Source organism: Myxocyprinus asiaticus, chromosome 41, assembly GCF_019703515.2.
Source record: "Myxocyprinus asiaticus isolate MX2 ecotype Aquarium Trade chromosome 41, UBuf_Myxa_2, whole genome shotgun sequence".
NCBI classification, from domain to species: Eukaryota; Metazoa; Chordata; class Actinopteri; order Cypriniformes; family Catostomidae; genus Myxocyprinus; species Myxocyprinus asiaticus.
The window spans coordinates 34,608,189-34,632,070 of record NC_059384.1 but is presented as its reverse complement, the minus strand read 5'-3'; the positions used below and the strand labels follow the sequence as shown (position 1 = coordinate 34,632,070).

The following is a 23,882-nucleotide window of genomic DNA, read 5'->3' as shown; positions in this document are numbered from 1 at the left end:
ACCGTTGCGCATTTAAGCGAATGTGTTTTTGTGGTCAATAAAAGTTACATTCCTGAGTTGGAATCGTCGTCTCCTGCTTCCTCATTCCTTGAAACTCCTTACACATTTTAAAGCTAAGAATCTGAACTTTTCATAGAACACTTATGCATTTGTGTTACATAATATAAACACAACATAGCCTGAAAACATCTGCATCAAAAATTCGCTCGGAATTCATCATTGCGCGGATTCCCAAAGAGATGAGTTTATGTCCCCTGTGACATTTCGTTGTGCGAAGGTAATCATGTTAACACAAACAATGATGAGCGTGATTCGGAGGTTGCATTTAGGGTTAGGGTTAGGTTTAGGTTTGGAGTTTAGGTTAGGGGGTAGATTTATTAAAATATGCATTCCTGTTGACTATTACAGCATGTACAACCATGTGAGTGCCGCTTTTGGCGCCACTCACATTTCAAACATAAAACTGGAGCTCACACTTGCCAATACATTCAACAACACTGGGGGCAGTGATTTAAATTTCAGTAAGCACAGAGCGATTTCAGCAGAAGAACTCTCTGCCTACTCTCGCTGAATTCTGCTTTTTTTTTTCACATAATATAAATACAGTGCCTGTAGAAAATCTTCTGGAATAGTTACTTTTTTTGTCCAAGAAGTTCAGTTTTTGTCTCATCTGTCCATGGAGGATTCTGATGCCATGAGGCAAAAGGTTTTATGGTCAGATGAGACAAAAATTGTACTTTTTGGACTGAACTCCAAGCATTATGTTTGGAGAAAACCAAACACAGCACATCACCCAGAACATACCATACCTACTGTGAAGCAAGGTGGTGGCAACATTATGTTTTGGGGGTGTTTCTGTCCAGCAGGGACTGGGCGATTGGATAGGATTGAAGGGAAAATGGATGCTGCCATGTAAACCCAAATTATTGAAGAAAATATATGGCCCTCTGCTCAACAACTGAAGATGGACAGGTGGGTCACCTTTCATCACCATAAACACACTGCCAAAAAAAAAAATCAATGCAGTTAAGGTTTATTTATTTTTTTTATTTTTTTAATTTTTTTGTTTATTTAATTTTTTTTTTTTGTTTTTTTGTTACTTAAATGTTGTCTGGCAAAATTTGTAAATAAAGCTGGAAATAATTTTTTATGAGTTTTTATTTCAGGCTGTAAGACAAAAAAAATGTAACTATTCAAATGGGGTATGATGATTTCTATAGGCACTCTAAATGTAATATATTTTTCAAATATTGTTATTTTTATATTATATAATTATTCTCCAAATGTTTACCCATTTCTTTCCATCACCACCCTACACTTTTATCTCTTTCAAGTACAAATGTTATTTTAGACATGGTTCAGGGTTATACCATGGCACAATGATTGTATCAGATAGTATGGTACTAAAGGATTAGCATATTAATATACACTGAAGAGCTCTTCAAGCAAATAATGTTGATCATCTCCTAACAAGGCCACATGTCAAGGTCTGGGTAGATTAGATGGTAAGTGAACAATCAGTTCTCATAGTCAACGTGTTGAATGCAGGAGAAATGGGCAGGAGTAAAGACCTGAGCGACTTTGACAAGGGCCAAATTGCAGACGACTGGGTCAGAGCACCTCTGAAATGGCAAGGCTTGTGGGATACTCCCAGTCAGCAGTGGTGAGTACCTACCGTCAGTGGTCCAAGGAGGGACAAACCACAAACCGGTAACAGGGTGTTGGGCGCCCAAGGCTCATCAATGCACGAGGGCAACAAAGGCTATCCCGTCTGGTCCAAACTGAAGGTCTATTGTGCCACAAGTCACAGAAAATTTGAATGATGGTTATGGGATGAATATGTGTCACAACCCACAGTACATCACACCCTGCTGCATATGGGGCTGCGTAGCCGCAGACCGATCAGAGTGCCCATGATGAAACCGTCCACCATCGAAAGCGCCTACAATGGGCAAGTGAGCGTTGGAACTGGACCTTGGAGCAGTGGAAGAAGGTTGCCTGGTCCGATAAGTCCCATTTCCTTTTACATCACATGGACCAAGGATGTCACCAGGCATCAGGATGCACTATGGGAGAACGACAAGCTGGTGGAGGAAGTGTGATGCTCTGGGCAATGTTCTGCTGGGAATCCCTGAGTCTGGCCATTCATGTGGATGTCAATTTGAGATGTGCCACTGCCACACTGCACACATTGTTCAGGAATGGTTTGAGGAACGTGATGGAGAGTTTAAGGTGTTGCTCTGGCCTCCAACTTCCCCAGATCTCAATCCGATTGAGCATCTGTGGGATGTGCTGGACCAACAAGTCCGATCCACGGCGGCTCCACCTCGCAATTTACAGGACTTGAAAGACCTGCTGCTAATGTCTTTGTGCCAGATACCACAGGACACCTTCAAGGGTCTTGTAGAGTCCATGCCTCAGCGGGTCGGCACTGTTCTGGCGGCTTGTGGAGGACCAACAGCATATTAGGCAGGTGATCATATGTTTTGGCTCATCGGTGTGTACCATGGTATTGCACTTAAAGGTACTTCAAATAATATGTCCCAAAAAAAGAAAAACAATTCAGATGGTAATACTATGGTACTTTGTCTTAAGTGATAGTTGCCTGTATGGTTATACAGTATATACAGTATATATCTGTCTACACTGTAAGAGTGCATTGTCTTATTGGAAATATGACATTTTGAAAATGCTTTTGAAGTTTTCGAAACTTTAAAATACAGTAAATTTTTAATCAACACAACCAAAACATATTCTACACAAGAGCATGAATAAGTAACTCTGCAAGCTCTATTTTGTGCATAATTGTGTTCCGAAATATGGCATTACAGTTGCACCTGCCTCTTATCAGTATTATTAAAAGAGTTGGTGGGGAAAGTTAATAAAAAGATTTGTGACATGCAGCCACATTGAGTGATTACAGTGGTGATGGAAGTAATACCATATAACATCAGTGGTGATCTGGGAGCATCTGCTGTACTAATGCCCATATCCCAGTCCTCTTTTAATCCTGTAATGCCCTTATATTTTTTTGTATAATCCTGTTTGTCAGAATGAAGCAAAATATCAGTGAGTGGGCCAAATAAACTAAGACATGTGCTCACTGGATGGCACCAAGACGATGCAATGCTGTTAATTAGAGTTCTGCTCCAAGAACTATTTTGGGCCGTGTATGTCTAAACAGATTAACAGAGAGCGGGGGGAAAAAAATAATGCACTGTATTGTTCAAAGTTGCATGGGGAATATTCATACTTCTGACTCTCTAAAAATATTGTACAAGGGAACAAAATGCCAATGTAACGTTAGCTTTGCAGGTGATTGTTTTTCAACAATGAAGTCTCCTTGCAATCAAATTGAGGAGGACAAACTAATGCATTTTTCAGCAGGTGTACGACAAACACAAAATGTCACAATACTACATGTATTGTTTAAAAAGCATGCTTTTATCTTTTAAATGAATGCCACTTGGCTTGATATTTTGTTATCTAATGTCATGTCATCCAGACATTTTTAAGTGTGACTTAAGAGTCCAAATACTTTTTAGGGCCACTTTATCTTATTGCATTGGCAATTCACTTGCATTTTTATGTTCAATTTAGCTTGAGTAGATTAGAAGCAGTGGGCACAGAGACAGTGTCCAGTGGTGGATGAGGTGAGGAGTTGTTCAGAGTGAAATCTGAGGGCAGAAAAAGAATGGCATCACAGTGCTCTGTGACATTAAATATCACTGGTCTGTCTGCTTTGATAACAGGCGACAGAACTCTACCAAATGACCCCAGTGTCACAGCGAAGGCCTTGAGTCACATTATACGAAACTCGTGCTGTCAAACTAATGCCATTTCATTACATTTCCGCATTTTGCTTCTTTAAAATAGAAGCACAACATGACATTGAGATCATACTAAAACATAATGCATCAGTGCACATGATCTATCAAGAGGAGGCTTTTAAGACAGTCTGCTATTCAGTGGACATGTGTCTTGAAGCTAGCTGTCGCTGCCTGAACAAATATACTCAAAATGTACTTTACGCTTCATACATCCATATTTAATGGAGTCCACATTAGAATTACAGTTTGCTCTAAAGAGAGTAGAGAAGAGCAGGGATAATTGTAACTCGCAATAAATGCAACATCGGTAATAATTTAATGCAGAATGCACTCTCAGAGAAAATATCGGATGTGTGCATGTGCAATTTTATTTGTCTGTCTTTACACAAAATGACAGTTTCAGTAACGATTAGGGTTGCCAACTCGTGTTAGCTAGGACGTTTCATATTTTGGTGAAACACAATTTAAGTGTCAAAAATATTAGAGGTTGAATGGTGAAACATACATTATTGAATAAGTTGTGCCCCCTCCAGACTGACAGCGAAACGTGCCATACTGAAGCCCTCAATGCTTAAGCGTCCCCGTAAACAACCCCAGAGATGTTGAATGATGTTGAGCAAATGTCTTCCTTATTTAATTTTTGGTGCTAGGGAATACACTTTATTTACACTAAATCAAATAATACATAATTTTAAAATGTTACCTTTTCTTCAAAAGGTGTATATGTTTTTGTTTAGCCTGATTTAGTAACAATATTATATCAATTTTTGTACATTTGGATCAATGGCACAAAATGGACATATTGACAGCATAAAAAATGTGAAATTTTTAACATATTTAAAGCTTTAGAAACTTAAAAATATAACAAATCCTTTATATTATAAATATATTTGTACACTTTTACTATTTTATACAGTTAATCATGTCCGCACAATTAATCGTGTCCCCGGACCGTAATAAAGAATATTCCTTCCATTTAAGCAATTCAAGCATTACGATGGAAGAAAGGTGCCTCTGGTTGTTCCTTGCAGGGTACCATATGGTTTGGATTAGGGTGGGGGCAGGGTTAGGTCATCTGCTGCCTCCCAGGAAAAAACTGAGGCCCCTTTGTACAATGGGCTTCTAGCATGGAGTACCACCTGTTTTCTCCAGGGGGCAGTAAGCGAAACTCCAGCTGTATAGGCAACGTGCTGCTTAAGGCAACTAACCACACTTATCGAGAGAAGACAGCATGAGATAAATCCGAAAGCAGGGATCTCAAGACGTGTTTCAAGAAGTTTCAAACTTAGTTTAACTTGACACATCAAACTAAAAACTGAATGTATATGATGCAACACAACCAAGACGCTCCAAAAGCGTCCGTCTGATGCAGATGTACATTGACGCATCCTTAAACAAGCCCTTATATTAAATCTCGGACTGATTGACGAATTCAATTGCCAAATGGATTGCTGTGAACTGTAGGCCAATGATGTTCAATATGGAATTTATAATTTTTTAAATGTAATAATTTATAATTATTTAATCATTATATTGAATTATTGTTATTTGAGGGGTTTTCTAAGCAAATATTTATGTATGCGATTAATTCTGATTAATTTTATGAATCTGCATACCATGTAATTAATTTGATTTTTAGTCTATTGACAGCCCTAGTTTATATATATACACTGCCGTTCAAAAGTTTGGGGTCACTTGACTGAAATGTTTCTCATGATCTTAAAAATCTTTTGATCTGAAGGCGTATGCTTAAATGTTTGAAATTAGTTTTGTAGACAAAAATATAATTGTGCCACCATATTAATTTATTTCATTATAAAACTAAAATGTAATTAAAAAAAAAAAAGTTTTTGAAATTGATGACTTGGACCAAATAATGAAGAAAAGCAGCCAATAAGTGCCCAACATAGATGCGAACTCCTTCAATACTGTTTAAAAAGCATCCCAGGGTGATAGCTCAAGAAGTTGGTTGAGAAAATGTCAAGAGTACATGTCTGCAAATTCTAGGTAAAGGGTGACTACTTTGAAGATGCTAAAATATAACACAGTTTTGAATTATTTTGGAATTTTTTTTAGTCACAACACAATTCCTATAGTTCCATTTATGTTATTCCATAGTTTTGATGACTTTACTATTATTCTAAAATGTGAAAAATAATCTTAATAAAGAATGAGTAAGTGACCCTAAACTTTTGACCGATAGTGTATGTATGTATGTATGTATGTGTATATATATATATATATATATATATATATATATATATATATATATATATATATATATATATATAAACTAGGGCTGTCAAGAGAATAAAATATTTCAAAATGTAATTTAATCAGATTACAAGTACTTGATTTTTGTAATCTGATTATGTAATCCATATTACATGTAATCCGTTACTACACACACACACACACATACACTACCGGTCAAAAGTTTTGAAACACTTGACTGAAATGTTTCTCATGATCTTAAAAATCTTTTGATCTGAAGGTGTATGCTTAAATGTTTGAAATTAATTTTGTAGACAAAAATATAATTGTGCTACCATATTCATTTATTTTAATATTAATTAATTAATTTTGAAATTGATGACTTGGACCAAATAATCAAGAAAAGCAGCCAATAAGTGCCCAACATAGATGGGAACTCCTTCAATACTGTTTAAAAAGCATCCCAGGGTGATACCTCAAGAAGTTGGTTGAGAAAATGTCAAGAGTACATGTCTGCAAATTCTAGGTAAAGGGTGACTACTTTGAAGATACTCAAATATAACACAGTTTTGATTTATTTTGGATTTTTATAGTCACAACATAATTCCCATAGTTCCATTTATGTTATTCCATAGTTTTGATGACTTTACTATTATTCTAAAATGTGAAGAAAAAAAATTATAATAAAGAATAAGGTAGTGTATATTGTATTTTTGAGCCGTTAAACCCACTCTACCACTAAACCTAACTTTAACCATTCCTTAACAATATAAAAAAAATCAAAATGTTCAAATTTACTCTGAGTTAAAGTGCTATAATCCTTTGAAATGAGTTGAATACAGCACCAGAAATCACACAGAACATTTTTTTAACCACTGTGACAACAGCATTAAATAAACATGATGGCACTGAACATTTGATTAGTTAATCTCATTGATTATAAATACATTAAAATAGACAAATTAATTCCATGAATTCAATATTCATGGTTTAATAAGAATATATAAACATTTATATGTCTAGAAATTTCGTAAAATGATTTACGTTTTAGATGCTGTCAATATGTCTGTATTGTACTTTTCAGTGTCTATGCAAATGTAAGCAAGTGTACGTGTGCTAGAGCCACACTTCAAGTAAAAATATCTATGAATACTAATGAGATCGCATTGTATAGTCTTATGTCACTATTAAAGCTAATCCTTCATAATCTTAAGATTGGTGTTGTGAAGCATTGGTGTAATGAATATAGAACTGGTCTTTGTGTAGGCCTACTTCTTTTTTTTATTTTTTATTAATTATTTATTATTATTATTATTATTATTGATTAAGTTATCAGTTTAATTGACATAAGTAATGACTACTGACATGTCAAAGATATCTGAGGCAAAATGTCCAAGGTTTAGACTATACATTTTCTGAATAAATGCACACAAACCAAAAATTTTTACAATTATTCTTGCTATCCGCTATGAACAGCAGTGTCCTATTTCATTGTGCTGGTTTTGTTGGCTAATTAAATTGTATCTAACAGTCTTCCTTTTTTTTAGACTGCATTAGCATAACAGCACTCGTAGTGAGATTCAGCTTTGCTCTGGAGGAAATGAAGTGGCATCCGTCTCCATGCACATTCTGTTTAATGAGCTCCCCTTATAATACCAAATTCATCTCAAACAGAGCAGAACAGCGAGCGTGTTCACGCTAATTCCAACTAGCACAGGAGATGGATTGATTTCTCCCAATAGACTGAATTTCTCCAGACAAGAGGTCAGACAGAGGACAGAAGTATTGACAGAAGACATTTCCATTTAATTCATACAGTATTCACTCGGTTATTCTCTCAATGAATGTGATATTACCTTAAAGTCCACCAGTGTTAAGAATTCAAATGCTAAGTACAGTTTGACAGTAAAGATAGTGATCAAGGTTACAATACAATTCCATTTTTAGATAATTAAGTCACAACAACAAGATACTAGCAAAGACAGCTTTCACATACAGGTAATTTAATCTTCTGTCATATGAAATAATCAGTATTTTTTACATTAATTCCAATCACAAGTACATTCTAATCAAAAAGTAAATTAATTTCTGCTTATTTCATCAGTTGTACAACCAACTGTGGCGACTTAATTTTATGTTTTTGTTCCATGCTGTTCTATAATTGTTGTATCATCCATTTCAGATTTACATGCCCCTAAATACCATATAAAAACAAAACACACTGTTGTTGGTCAAACAATATCTTCCTGTCTTCTTGGGCAGTTCTTAGCCAGAATAAGCTGTGGTGTTGACTTTATGCCAATAGTCGATGCTCTGCAAGACTTGCATGACATTACAGTTGACAGAATCACCATAGTGGCCCTTTTAGACAACCAGGTCAGCTGTAACTGGCCAATTCCAAAGGCAGCGTCCCATGGGCTCTAAAGGGGCTTGTAGGACACTGTGGATTTGTGTATCCCCAGTGGACCCCGGCAGACAGAACAGCTTTAATAGTGTTCACATTGCTCTCCAATCTACCCTGACTCTCACCTGACCAGGGAGGCATTAAATAATACATGCATATGGTAACTTAAGAACAATTTAATGCACACAATCAGCAGTTCATATGCTTTACATACTAAGGAGTGAATTCACTAAACGGTTGCGCTTTTGTGCAACTGCAATCCAGTTTAACCAGCCTCTGAAATAGCCCTGTGCTGTGGGTATTTAAATTAAGTCATTGTCATTCTTTCTAGCACAAACACACATACTTTTTATGTAAATTATGCTCATAATAGATTGCACTCTATTCACAAAACCTTTTGTGAAAACGTTTTGCACTATTGCGCTATTACCACCCATGGAAAAGTAAGCAGAAAAGTAAACAGAATTTAATAAAAAGAGATTGTTGTAAAAAAAACCAAAAAAAAAACCAAAAAAATATATATATATATCACTGCAATAGTAATTCATGTAAATTCAGATGATGGACAAAAGCATTCTAACTGGGCATATGTGCATTTTCACCAGTTTCACCTTAAATTGATAATCAGAGCTTTACCAGAGAAACAGATACCATAAAATTTCAGGCTACCTTAGAACTATTGTTAATCAACTGTGTATTTTCTGCTCTGAAAAACAAGAAGGTTACCACTTGTTATATGTTCTCAGATTATTTTGCTGAAGGTCTTACAGTCTTAATATTGTTTCATTTCTCTGTACTCTTTGTTCCTTTTGGCATAGTGCAGGTATATTTAGTGGTAGCAAGCATCTCTGTTATTATTGTTCATACTTACAGTTAGGAGTTTGTTCAAATCATGCGGCTTGTTGAGGATAGGGGATTAATTATTTATTGTTCACACTAAGGACTTTCACATGGCAGACTATATGGCTTGACTTATTTTGAAGGAGGGAACCAAGACGTATCTTGGTACCATAATATTGGAGGTGGGCTCTTTTTCACCTAGCAACTGCCAAGAACACCCTAGCCCCCGAAGAGCTACACGTTAAAAAACGCCCTAGCAGCCCATCCAGAACACCTTAGCATTGTGGCAGTGAGTTCTGCACAGGCAAGCAATATGCACTCACATTATATTCAATGTAAAAATATAGTTATTTATTTAATATTGGTGTCTTTTATCATGTTGCTATTACTGCTGTTTTATCAAAGAATAAGTCCACTCGATTTTTCCATGATTAAGGGGGTAAAATCTTCAGCAGGGTTTACCAAACGAGGGTTCGCAATCAAAATTTGAAAGTAACATTGGAATCATACACCTTACATTGTTCTCATGTAGTCCTGAAAATTAGTGGGACTGTTTAAGATTACTGTTTACTGCTTGAGTGTTTGTTCATTTTACTGAACAAAGGAGGTTTCTATTGGGTCTTAAAGTCGTACTTTTTTTTTTTTTTTACTATTTCCTTGCACGGCGGCAAAAACTCAAAATATAATGTGTAATTTCTTAAAACAAAAATAGGTTAAATACCCAGGTTAAAATGGTTGCAATGCACCTGACTTTGCTACTTCTATGAAAAGTTCATTCTTAAAGGTGCACTCAGTAATTTTTTCCTCATTAAAAAGTTTAACTCCTAAAGACATGAATTGCAATTTTGCAATATATGTAGGAAATCATGACCATTTAAATTAAAATGAAGACTCCAGTCATATCAGTAAACTTATAAAAGCTCTTTTATTCTACATGGAGAGGGTCCGCACATGGAGGCTGCTATGTTAGAATCACATGACCAGCCGAATACTACTCACTTAATCTCATTAACTGTCCTGTTATTTGACACTTTCACTCGTTGATTAAAGTAATCATGGCTGACTGTGAATACTAAATTTCTATGATGGTATCTGAAACAGAAAACTGTTGATTTTAAATTATGCTGCATCCAAGCCACTAGGTGTCAGTGTAAGTCCAAGATGACACAAAGACAAAAGTTACTGAGTGCACATTTAATTATTGAAAATGTAAATTTAGGCAATATTATATAAAAAAATATCAAATGTACATGCACAAAATGGAATGACATATGTTTATAAAATAACCAATGGAAACAAAAAGACATACATATAGACCATGATGGAAACTTTATTTGTAGCGTAACCTCTGATTGGGTTAGAAGTGCCAATGGTATAAAAAATGTCAAATGATTTTACAAAAATAACAATAAATGTAACTAGATTGGTTAAGTTTGTCAAGACAAACCATGCTGTTGGCTTGACAAAGCCCTGTTTAACCCTGTAAGGCCTGACATATTAAAGATCTGTCAGAAAATTAAAATGTTTTGACATTAAACTGTTTTAGTTCCATTAGACAAGCTATAAAAAGAAATCATAAAAATAAATAAATAATTGCATGTTTTTATTTTATTTTATTTTTTATGTATCATATTTGATACATTAGGCTTTAAAGGTCATTATCTTCCTGAGGCCCAGCAATTCATTTTTGTGTAGGACATTTGTTATTAAAGTTTTTCTTAGCCCATACATGCTACAGTGGTAAATCTTGGGGTTTTATCAAAGGACTCCCTGGGATTTTCAGAGATGCCAAATGTTAGAGAGTTTGGCCAGAACAACTTCCTCTCCTTTGTCTATAAATATAGATTGAAATGTATCACAGTTCAGTTCAGCACATCAAATAAAATATGAATAAAATATTATTTTTTCAATAAACTATTTTTATCATATGTATTTTATGTAGCAAACACTATATTGACATTTAAAAAAGGAAAATTGTAAAACTGTTTTCGCTGGGTCTCAGGAACTTATGGTAAGATGACATCATAATAGCTTGTAATGTAAAATAATGAGATCTTTATAATGACAGAGCAGGCTGCATATATGAAAATACACAGAAATATTAGTTCACACTTTAAATATATCTTATAAAATGTCAGAAGGTTTTTTTTTTTTTTTGTGGTGAGCATGAATGGAATGGAATGGATTGAGAGACATGGGGGGGGGGGGGGGGGTTTACAATCAAATATATTTAAAATTTTAACCAAACACAAGTTGCTTATATTCAGCAAATATTCATTTTAAAATATCAGTGACTCGTCAGCTTGAATTGAAAGTGAAACAGGAGCTATCATATTTGATACACATGGTGTTATAGGGTTAAAATAGTTTTACAAGTTTGAAATTTAAAGGTTAAACAGGTCAACAAAAAATTAGACAGAAAAAAATAGCATTACAAAGTGGTTGCTAAGGCGTTCCGACTGGTTGCTAGGTGTTGCCAGGCTGTTTTGGCTGGTTACTAGGTGTTGCAAGGCTGTTCTACCTTATTCCTAAGGTGTTCTGGGGTGCGTTTCCTGAACAACGACGAAACCACATTGGCTGAGCTGATGTTATTTAACATTACTCGGGGTGGAGTAATAATATCCGCGAACGAGAAAGCTGCTGCAGATATGAAAGAAGCATGCATTTTGTAATGCGACTGATGCAATGCGCTGCAATAGTGGGGTTTCCCTCTACATTAGACTTCGGTGTTCCCCTGCCGCATTTGAGTACATACGCACATGTGATAAATCGTTTTCTTAAATGCATGTAAAAATATATATATGAAATAAAAGGTATAGAAGCCTCAGCGATGTCAAATGATGTCCACTCAGCAAACTAACTGTTTGTAAATGTTCGTTGGAACTACTTTTTGGAAAATTCGTTGAACTATATTGGTAACGATGGAACATGCGACCATAGTTGACTAACGATGCTTTTGGAAAACACACCCCTGGTTGGTTGCTTGGTATTGCTAGGGTGATTTAGTTGGTCGCTAGGGTGTTCTGGCTAGTTGCTAGGTATTGCTATGGTGTTCTAGTTAGTCAGTTAGTTAGTTAGTTAGATAGTTTTGACTGTTGGACTTTGAAATCTCAAACATCCTATGACAGAGTCTTGGCCTGTTTCCATCAATGCAACTCTATAGGATTTTTGTGGTTTTCTATTGTCCATTACAGGAAGACTGTAAGTCCAATCAGTTATAAAAGACAGAGCAACCAAGTCAGAACAATCTGAAGGTCTGTGCCAAGTTTGGTGGATGTAGCTTGAAAGCTCTTGGAGGAGTTACAATTGTTAATTTTGGTCTAGGTTTAGGGATTTTTGACAAACCCTAAACCAAGTCTGTAGAATACAGTTGTCAAGCCAACAAAATAAAGGTTCATTAAAATCTAACAAGGACTAGACAAATAAAGTGCAAAGACATAAAATGTATTATATTTTGAAAGGTACTTCATGTAAATAATTTAGGTCAAAGTGGTTCAGCTGTCAAAAAAGTTTGGGAACCCCTGACCTATAGTAGCAATGCCCTAACAACCACCCAGAACACCCTAGCAACTGCATAGCAATGTGCTAAAAACCCCTCAGAACACTTTAGCAACGATGTGGCAAAAACGCATTGTGGTGGCAAGGACCACTTACATTTTCTCCAGACAATGTTAAAATCTATTTACCGTTCATCATAAGTGTAATGTACATGTCTATTAACTCACGGTACACAAGATAATGGAACTTGTCAAACTAAAGAAAGACTCAACTGATGTAATTAACTTTTCACCAAATACCTAGACATTTCGGTTTCTAAATATCAGGTTGTCTGCCATGATAACAAGGTCTAAATCTGAAATTCCGACACAACATTAACCTAAAAATGTCTCCAGATGCACGAGAGGTGCCTCTAGTTGCTGTTGTACATCTTTCATTATTTATTCATTATGGTATTGACTGTAAGGGATCCTGGGATTGAAGGCTGGAGACATTGCATTAGAACACCCTTTTCACCCACCACCATTGCCCCTTTATAAATATTTGTAGGTGGCAAAAAGTGGGCCTAAACACAACAGGATGGATCTACCTTAATGTCATGGCCAGTAAGTGTTTTGGAATTCATTACCCTGGGGATACGAGCAGTCTTAAGAGGAAGCCCTGGCCAAATATCGACCTGCACAGAGAGGTTACAAATTACAGCATAACTACTGAACAAACCCAGAGAGACACCGGCTTCCTCTGAATTTCCTTGTTTAGACAATCGACTTGAAAGTTTGAAGATGACAGTGTCCAGATATAAGAATATAATTTAGCTATATGATACAAACTGAGCTCAATAACACAGTCACTGTACCATTAAAACATATGTTACATCCCTTAATTGAGACATGACAGTCCAACTATGCTTGACTTACAGTTACATCAATCATATCATAAATGCTATGCTTTAAAGACTTTACGGTAAAGAACCAGTTCCAGCGTGCAAAGAACAATTCCATTTGTAAAACCTGAGTCCATGGTGGTGTTACCTGTGGGATTAATTAGTCAACAGAAAACAGAAGCAGCTCTATTCCTCTTGCCTTCGCTGCAACGTTACAGGCAACTCTTAACACACCTTTGAACAGACTCAAGGATCATTGTACACAACATCTCCAGCATTTTAGCCTGATCAATCCAAACATCTCCAATGACCGTAGTTGTAAATGGAGAAGCAAGCTGATTGTTCAGGGGCCAAGGGGTTTTGTGCTTTTTTTGGTCGTCATTTACAAAGTTGTAAAATTGAATAGAACTTTACACAGAAAAGGTAAGTCATTTTTTCACACTAAAATAATGTAATCACTCATATAGTTTACGTTTCGTAGCTTTACTTTTAAAACAGTGAGTGTCTTACCGATTACGAACTGGCCCCATTCACTTCCATGAAGGTGCCTCAATGTAACCTAAAAATTACGAAAACGTAAAAATGTATCTTTGTGGTAATCAACATTATGCCACAAATGCTGTCGATTGAGCTTAACTTGTATTGAACACAGAATATTTCTTCAACTAAAAAGTTTTTCAGTAACTGTCCATGAAGTGAAAGGATAGTGTTTGAGGGTAAAAATGCCCCCTTGTTGTAGGGGCTAAAGGTCCTCCATATTGTTTTTCTTAAGTATGTGGAATAGATTTGTTATGAAGAATGTTGAAAGTGGGCTCAAATTGACTGATCTAATCACAATGGAAATGTATTTGTTTATAAAATACTTGAGATATTATAAAATGCTAAACGTGATTAAAATGAACAGGAAATGGTTAACCCTTTTATAAAGTGGTTATTTTGAATAGGCATTATCTTAATTTGTTACTCACAAAAGCATATTGCTGCCTCAAAGTATTTGCATAAGTTTAGAAATGTTGCACTATAACTATTGCATTTATAGCTGTATTTAATAAAAACAGCAATCCATTATTATTTGTTTTTATAAAAATTATGTTATTCCATCAATATTCAATTAAAATAAATTTATTTTTTCAATCTTGATACACTTTGCAACCAGAAAATCTTTTTTTCTTGTTATAAGCGTAAATGTTAATACATTTTGTTAGATTTAGCTGAAAATAAGACAAAATACAGTATGTATATTATATTCTATATCTCGAGCAAATGAATCTTGTTTTAAGAATGTTTAGATATTTTTACAGGAAAACAATATATATATATATATATATATATATATATATATATATATATATATATATTATTATTATTATTATTATTATTTATTTATTTATTTATTTTTTTTATTTTTTTTTTTTACAGTGCAGTGCAGTGCACTAATGAGCATCTTTTAAGGTAAATACCTGAAGTCAGGACTCCGGTTGGGTTTTAGGCCATAGAAGCCAGCAGACAATGTCAAGAGCCATCTGGGAATGAAATTTCCATTTTCACATTCCAAATACGGAGCTGACCAATGAATCTGAGCTTTGTCTATAATATAACTTTCTCCACTGCGCACAGACGCGTCATAAAAGGCAAAATCTTGACTCAGCACAAGCTTTTGGAGATGGGTCTTCTTTTTATTTTTATGCTCATGGAACCACACGGAATCTGCAGTTCTGTTTTTTAACATACGGTGGGCATTGCTGGATAAATCCTGGAGAATAATCTCTCCACCTGCCCGTGTGGCCTGGAGGTAAACAGGTGGCCCTTTAGGTACGGACTCTGAGCCCAAGGTGACCACCGCTCGATAGATCTTGAGGTCTCCCTCCAGTATACTCCTGACCAGAGCATGGTACCACTCCATGTCACGTCTGGGGCTCTGATCCGTGGACCTGTTGGCTTGTAGGATCATGTTTAAGAAGTTCGTGGCATGAAGGACCGTGTCCAGCACGCCGCGCATGGAGTGATGCGCGTCTCCGTGTGTCCTTCCCCGCAACAACGCCAGCTCATATCTCCTGGAGCAATTAGCGTGTTTTAAGGTGGAGGAATCTCCCGTGTGCAGAAACGCAGTCACCACTCGGGGTACCTGCTCCTCGATCTTCTGCGCTAAACCCGAATGGGGCTTCCGGAGATGCGCTTGCTTGTTATTCTGCGTATTATAAATGGGCAGCTTCGCCTTTAGGTCCCGATCGTGTTCCACATATCTATAATTCGATCCAATAACAAATCCTACTTGCAAGAGTAACGATATCCAGATTATGGCCATATCCTTCAATCCCTTTCTGTTACCTTGCCAGTTTCTGTTCACCGAATCTGATGCGAGAAATCACAGCTGGAACGAATCAAATCAGCAAATCATTTTTTCACCTGTGGATTTTCACGCATTTCTGCCACCTGATCCCTGTGCGTTTAGTGTATCAGTAATCCATTTCTCATCTCAGTGGTGTTGTTGGTAAGTATCCACTCGTCAGTGATGTTGTTCGGTGTCGTATCTCCAGATCCTTGCAGGAGCAGATGTAAAGAATCTCCGACGCTCTCCTCCCAATATGATGCTGGACCACAACAAACGTGATCAAATCAGAGTGTGTGTGTTAGAGAGAGAGAGAGAGAGAGAGAGAGGGGAGGGGGAGGGGGAGGGGGGGGGGGTCTAACAATGTCTGATTCGTAAGGGAATCGTTTGTAGAGTCGGTTCTTTTCGCGAATCGAACTGGTCCTTTCGGAGCGCTTCTCGAGTTCTCGGCTTTTTTAATCGGCTCATTGAAATGAACTGTTCGAAAGAACCGATTCGCGGAAATAAGTCGGACGCACCACCAGCATTCTGTTTTCTTCATCACCTTATAGGGTTGAGGAAAGAGCCCTTGATTGGTGTATGGCCATTTTTGCTGTCAATCTTTCGACGGAGAGAGTGTTTGGCAGAGGAATGGAAGGAGCTGTCCGGTTCTGAATGGCAAAACATCCATCGAAAAACGACGATAAATCACATTAAGGTCTCGGGTTTCGGTAAAAATAGGCGCTCGATGAGCATGAGTACATTTATAAAAGGTCTGCTATATAAGTTTTACATAAACGTCAACAAGGCGAGCCTGTTTACAAGACAAATCGCTCTGAGAAACATATTGCGACGAGATAAACGGCGCGTGAGCCTACTGTCAGGGGAAATTATGAGCGCGTGTTTTGGAGAAATAAAAGGATAAACAAAAGATAAATAAAATTTGAAGTGCTGTAGTTGTACATTATAATAAACAGACCGCGTCAAGTTCACACAGGAAGTGTTCTTGAGCTATTTTTTTAATTGATGGTTTTATGTAGGCTACACATCCATCAGACGGTGTCTTCGGCCCTTGCAGCAGGAGCGTCGCGTTTTAAAGACGCCGCGTCAGCCTATAGTTTTAGAAACGTGTCTTGAGACCCCTGCGTTGTGTTTCACTCCGTTGCGATCCGCGTGGCTGTTTTGAACGCAAGAACGCGCCCTGTGTGAACGGCCCCTAGTGCGGTTATGCTATAGCCTAATGCAAATTCTATGCCGCATAAAAGCTGTGGCAGAGCTGTTTGCTTCATGGAGGACTCGAATATGCAACACATCGGTTGTCGTTCACTGGGGGAAATATACTGCAGTAAAGCGAACAGCATAAAATGAACGCATGCGACTGCACGAACTTGTGAATCATGCTGCAATATGAGTCATCATCACCGCACGAGTGCTTAATCCAGATCTAACAATGAGATGTACTGAACGGACTCTCAACGCGTGCGTCAGTGACGCAAATGACTCAAGAGTCTAAATGAAGTGAAATGGCACAGAGACAACATTGTCTGTAGATGCGGACTGTAATGGGATGAGGTTACCAGAGTATTTTATACTGCACACATTAAATCTATGAATTGTTTTTTAAACAACGGAGATATTACATACTGTATATTCCAGTTCCAGTTTGTATTACATTTTCTGTTTTTACTGTTTCATTAATTGTTTTGTTTCATAAAACTGTTTTCCTGTTTATATTTAGCTAAAAAGCCAATAAATACAGTTTTATTACATTTTTACTTCCTGAGACCCGAGCGTGTATAATTTTTATTTATTTGTTTATTTTAGAGAAAATAGTTTTCCACATATGTGGGACTAAGTTGTGGAATTGTAAATAATACCAAGCTATAGAAAGTCAGATTGAAAATATATATACATATATATTATGGGAAATACACAAATAAAAAAAACTACAAATACAAATTATTTGACTTGAATGAACTTTATGTTACAATGTTTTTTCAACTTTGGCAACAAAATCTCAATTTTCTCTATTTGCACAGTCAAATAAACAAGTGATAGCCAGTGCTGAAGCAATTTACCAGTCAGAAATGTGTATAATTCATTCTAATTCAAAGTAATCATCAGCATCATCCAATCAATACCAACCATGTTAAAATAAAATTTTGCATTAAAAATTCTGAATCTATGTACTGATTATCATCGTCCCATGTCTGCCAAACATGTTGAATTCATCTGAAGCCTGAAACTGAACTTTTGGTTGGATGTTAGGAGTGAATGCTTCATAGGAAAGCTATAGGATGCTCCCTTGCTCTGTTGCTCCCTACTTAGGGTAATGACTTAACCTCCAGTGTGCTGTCTGTCTGCACTGGTCTCAGAACAGTTTTAAATGCACCTTATTTTCATCCTAACTCTGTATACAGCCTCTGAAAGCAACATTTTCCAGCTTTTGGATGCACCCATTGATTCTCAATGTGATAATGCACAGTGAATATAGGATATTTTATGGAAAATGAGCCTACAGTCCACGTATATGGTGATTGTGTTTAACAGAGACTCTGATCTTTTGACTCAAACAGATTTAAAAATGTAAAATTATGTAAAAACTTAATGAGGTGTCTTACCAGATGTAGTTTGGTTGCCATTTCTCCCAAAGACAAACTCAGCTGAGATCAGCGCCATGTTGTTTTGTCACATGACTCGGTATGTCAAAAGTTTAACCCTTTACTGACAGCCTCGAGTCTCCTGAACTGAGATCAGTCAGTTTAAATTAAACTAAATTATGCATAGCCTATAGCGAAGCCAGAACATAATGTCCACGCATGTGGATGTGGTGTCTCAGGAGGCCATTATTTGGCATCAGCCCCTGATTTACTCCATCGTTTGACTGCTCATTATGTTCATTTGTATCACCTGTGTTTTACCTTATATAAGTTTGCTTGTTTCATTCAATTGTGTTCAGTCTTGAGCCTTCATTGCCTGGAATATTCAAGCTCTGTAAAGCTAAGTTTTCCTGTGTTTAGTATTTTTACCTTATACTCACGTTTTTGTTCCCTTTTATAATGGAAGCTCAGCTTCCATTTTCGTTGTACTTTGTTATCATTTCTCCAGTAAAGTACTTTATTTTTGATATCCAAGCCTCCTTGCATGTTACTCTTCTGCTCAAGAGCCCTTCAACTGCTAATTAGTGCAGTGGTAGAGAACTGTCTACCTAATTGCATAACACCAGAGTCCCAGGTTCAATTCCTTTCTCAGATGACCTGTTATAGTTTAAGATTCAACTCTTTAGAGTGCCCAGGTATCCTATCACTCTTTTTTTAGGACTTTATGGAGTGTAGATTCTACACATCATATGCAGACAGGAGTCAAGGAGAAGACTGGTGTGTGTATGTGTGTGTGTGTGTGTGTGTGTGTGTGCGTGCATGTGGAAGGAAAAAGCCTCATGGGGTTTGTGTCAGACACATGTATACAACCTGCTCATGTGCATTAGGCTCCAGTATGTTACACTAGAATCATACATTCAGAAGTGTATTGTAACAATGTACAAATACTGTACTTTTTTCAGATTTAATATTAGTACTTTATAATATTTCTGTTGACTTTCACTTAAGAAGAATAAATAAGAATAATGTCACATCAAATGTTAAAAGCCGAAAGTAGCATGTCACTAGTTTTCTAGTTAACACCTGGCATTTGGTGTTCCAGGCATTAGGTAGTCTACTATTATTATCTTAGCAATGTTTTAAAATTAAAACACCTGACTACATAATAGAAAATATCTGTTTGCATCATCAAAACCTTGATTCTTAAAGTTACATGTTGAATTAAAAAACCTGACACTGTGTCAGAAATGTCAGAAGCTTGTATTTCAAAGGCAGTTAGACAATACAACTGTCTTGTTTTAAAATGTTTTTTTAAAAGAAGGCACTAATGCAGCTAGCTCTAAATGCCTTTAAAAACATTAATTTTGATTCTAAATGATCATCTGAAGAGCACATACCATACATTAATACACTTTATTAGAGTTTGTACTAGATCTGCTATGGCAAAAAGATATATATTTTTTTCTTCACATTTTAATGTTAATGTATATTTAAAGTCTTCTGAAGTAATACGATCAGCATTAACAACATTAAAACATCATGAAGGCTCCAGGACACCATTAAGACCCCATTATTACATCATGAAGACTGCATTATGACATCGTAGATGCACCATTCTGACAGCATAGAGTCCCCATTATGACATCGTGAAGACTGCATTATGACATCGTAGATGCACCATTCTGACAGCATAGAGTCCCCATTATGACATCGTGAAGACTGCATTATGACATCGTAGATGCACCATTCTGAAATCATAGAGGCCCCATTATGACATCGTGAAGACTGCATTATGACATCGTAGATGCACCATTCTGAAATCATAGAGGCCCCATTATGACATCATGAAGACTGCATTATGACATCGTAGATGCACCATTCTGACATCACAGAAGCCCCATTATGACATCATATAGCCCTGATTATAACATCATTAAGACCCCATTATGACATCATAAAGACACAAAGGTGCTTCTATGATGTCATATTTGGACCTCTGTGTCATAAAATGGAGGACATTTACTCATTTAATCAGTCAGAGCAGTTCAATAATCAGCTGTGAGATTATTTATGCCATTTACTTGTACTTTCGATACTTACGTACATTTAAAATCAGTTGCTTTAATACTGAAGTGTTTTTCTCATGTGCTACTTGGATGTTTACTTGAGTCAATTTCCATAAAACCATCTTTACTGTTACTATGACAATTGGATACTTTATATAACACTGTCTGCATGCACTACACTACAAAACATGTAAAATATGCACATAAAGGCTGCTGATATAGGTTACAGCTGTTGGTTTGTGCTTATGTTATATCAAAGAGAGAATAAGGAGACTGACCACTTGTATCAAACTGAATAGAAAAATTGTAACACTCAGTATGACAGCTTTAAGAATGGAAGTTCCACTTCTCCGTTAAAAGAGCCAGTTGTCTTATTGGCAAAGGCATCACCTGGTCTCAGTTAGCCCCTGCTGGTAGATGCCATAATTACACCATTGCCACCATCACAAATATTTCATTATATTGAGGTTAAAGATTAAAGTTTAAGGTTTAATGAAGTACTATTTATTTAAGCTAATAGGTTTGTTTAGACAATACATTTCAATCAGTTAACTGTTTGAGTCATTTGAGCCATCACATAACAGCCACCAAAACATTTAGGGGTTTATCCCCGCCTAGTTCATTCATAAATCTGGCCCAGTATGATACTATTGTTGCCAAACTGCTAATTGCATTGTTAGCTTGGTAAGCAGTTTTGAAGATTTTGGCTTTTCCTCAATCAAGGAGATAGAAGCTGTATTTGTGTGCTAAGAAAATATCTGCCCTGAGGCATTACCAAGATGCCTCCAGAGTGAACTGACTTTCTTAAAAGGACTTTGGATCATGTGTAAAAATGAGTTCAGAATATGACTTTCTTACATATTAGAACTCTCAAAAGGTTCTGCTCTTGCAATGACTAATATGCTGTGGGAAAATATTGGGTTTGTGTGTTACAGCCCTCTTAAAGAGAGTTCTGCGGTCATATTTGCAGATCAGAGCAAAGAGTCATATTTTTGAAGAATTAATGCCCTTAACAAGCAATTGTTTTATATTGCTTATTTAGAGTAGGCCTATATATTGGTTATCATATACTGCAGAGCTGCAATATTTATGTTGTACTTTTTTCTGTTGTTGTTAATTAGGTCATATGACATATGTTCTTGCGCTTCTAAGGTTCATGCACATCAATTGCCTGGGTTACACGGTGGTTCCCTTATTGACATTTTATTAGTGTGGAAACTCCTTGTAAAACGTGGAAGTTTACATAGAATTCTTAAATATAAAATGTATCATTTCAAATTTGAGAATAACCTAAACTTTGATTAATTTTCCTACATGGTTTTGTAAAGAGAGATAAGAAAAGAGGTCATACCCTGTTTTTATATGAAACAGATTTCAAATGTGATGTTGACAGTCTTCTAACATAAACTTGATGTTTAATACATTAATACTTCATAAATACATTTAAATGAAAATGTAACAATAATAATAAAAATGCACACAGAAAATAAATCAATACATTTCTCTTGTATTTCATTTTAGTAGTAGTTTAGTCATTTTCATTTTAGCATTTTCTTTGGGTTGATTTTTCATTTAAGCATGAGCTTCATGTCTTTTCATGGTTACGGTGATCCGCACGTCACTCAATGACGGTGGCCATCACCATTGTGTATTTTATGATTTTTTTTAATATTACCATAATTATTTAATTTTGAGTAATTCGGCTCTCCGTAGATTTATACTTAATGTTGTATAATACACAATTAAACATATACATAAAATATGCAATAATGTGCAAAGTTTCAGGCAGTTGTGAAAAATGTTGTATAGCGAGGATGTTTTCAATTTCTCTGCCAAATGAACTTGATTACATTTAACCTACATATTTACATTATAAACATTTACAAATTCAATACAGAATAAGGACTATTTTTATGTACATAACTGAAAAAATACATTAAGTTCCAATGGACAGTCAGGGTCACGGCACCAACTTGAAGGCCTCTTATTATTTGAAATGAAATATATTTGAGCACTTTGCATTTTTGCAGTTTTTCTACACGTGGTAATTGTCTTCAATAAAAGCATAGTTATCATATTCCATGAATTTGTTTTCAAACATAATGACCTCTAGAATAACATCAGGCACAGTCACTTTGTGTTGATTCAGCTGTTTACCTGTTTTCTTCTCAACTGTGGCTGAACTGAAGGACATCAGGGTTAGAAAAGTCATAGGCACTTACAAGCCTGTTCTGGAAGCTGCACGAGTCTGTGCTTGTTTGTAGCTTACTAGCCTGCGTAGCACTGATTATTCTTCTACGTGCATCATTTTATCCTTTACCATTTAACTGCGTACTTTGTTTTTTTTTTCTTCGCTTCTATGTGTATATTACCGCACGCACCCATTTCCTTTTCTTTTTTTCTTTCTTTTTTTATGCTTGTCTACACCTTGGGTTTCGACTGCATGCATTCATTTTCTCCACTGTGTTTTACACGGATTATTGCATCAATCACAACCACAGTCCATGAGGGATTCACATCGATCTCAAACCCTCGCCGCTCAAGAACAACCATAATTGCGGTAAGTCATGGCATCCCCTCATATTATTGCTTCCTGCATTGCATGCCACATGTTTACTATAGCTTCTTCCATCAGCAGTGAGGGATTCACAAGTGATAAATGTAAGGAAGTAGTCAGGCTGACGGAGAAGGCTAATGAGTTAAGAGGCATGCATCCGAATGCTAGTGGAGGTCAGTGAGAAAGAAAAGCCGGTAGATACTGTTTCGGATGTGGATAGAACAGTGAGCAACACACACACTTTGGTTCCAGCTGTACAGCCCCCGCAGCAGGGCGTTTGGATGATGTCTCGGCGGCAAAGCGACACCACTCTCCCATTCCTGTTAGGGTTTACAATCGATTCTCCCCACTTAGTGATACACCCACTGAGAATCATGTTTAAAGCACCCTTGTTATAGTAGATTCTATTGTAAGGAACGTGGAAATAGAGACTCCAGCCACTATTGTTAAATGCATTTCGGGGGCTCGGGTGTTTGATATCAGATCAAATTTACAAGTGCTGGCTAATGCTAAACGTAGATTTTCTCAAATTGTTATTTATGTCGGCACTAACGATGTCCGGCTTCGCCAGTTGGAGATCAAGAGAGATAATGTTAAAGAGATGTGTGAACTTGCAAAAAAATGTCAGACACTGTAATATGCTCTGGCTCCCTCCCAGCTCATCGTGGTGATGAGGTTTATA

General features: G+C 36.4%; 1 protein-coding gene across 2 annotated transcripts in view; it reads right to left on the bottom strand.

The window, feature by feature from the left end:
- LOC127431845 (probable G-protein coupled receptor 158) overlaps nucleotides 1–16,244 on the bottom strand; it is a 196,380-nt gene extending 180,136 nt beyond the window's left edge. For both annotated transcript variants that reach the window (XM_051682447.1, XM_051682448.1), the window contains exon 1: nucleotides 15,130–16,244. In XM_051682447.1, the coding sequence (XP_051538407.1) occupies nucleotides 15,130–15,974 (845 nt within the window). In that variant the 5' untranslated portion in view covers nucleotides 15,975–16,244. The remainder of the gene's footprint in view (nucleotides 1–15,129) is intronic.
- Nucleotides 16,245–23,882: the final 7,638 nt, after the last annotated feature.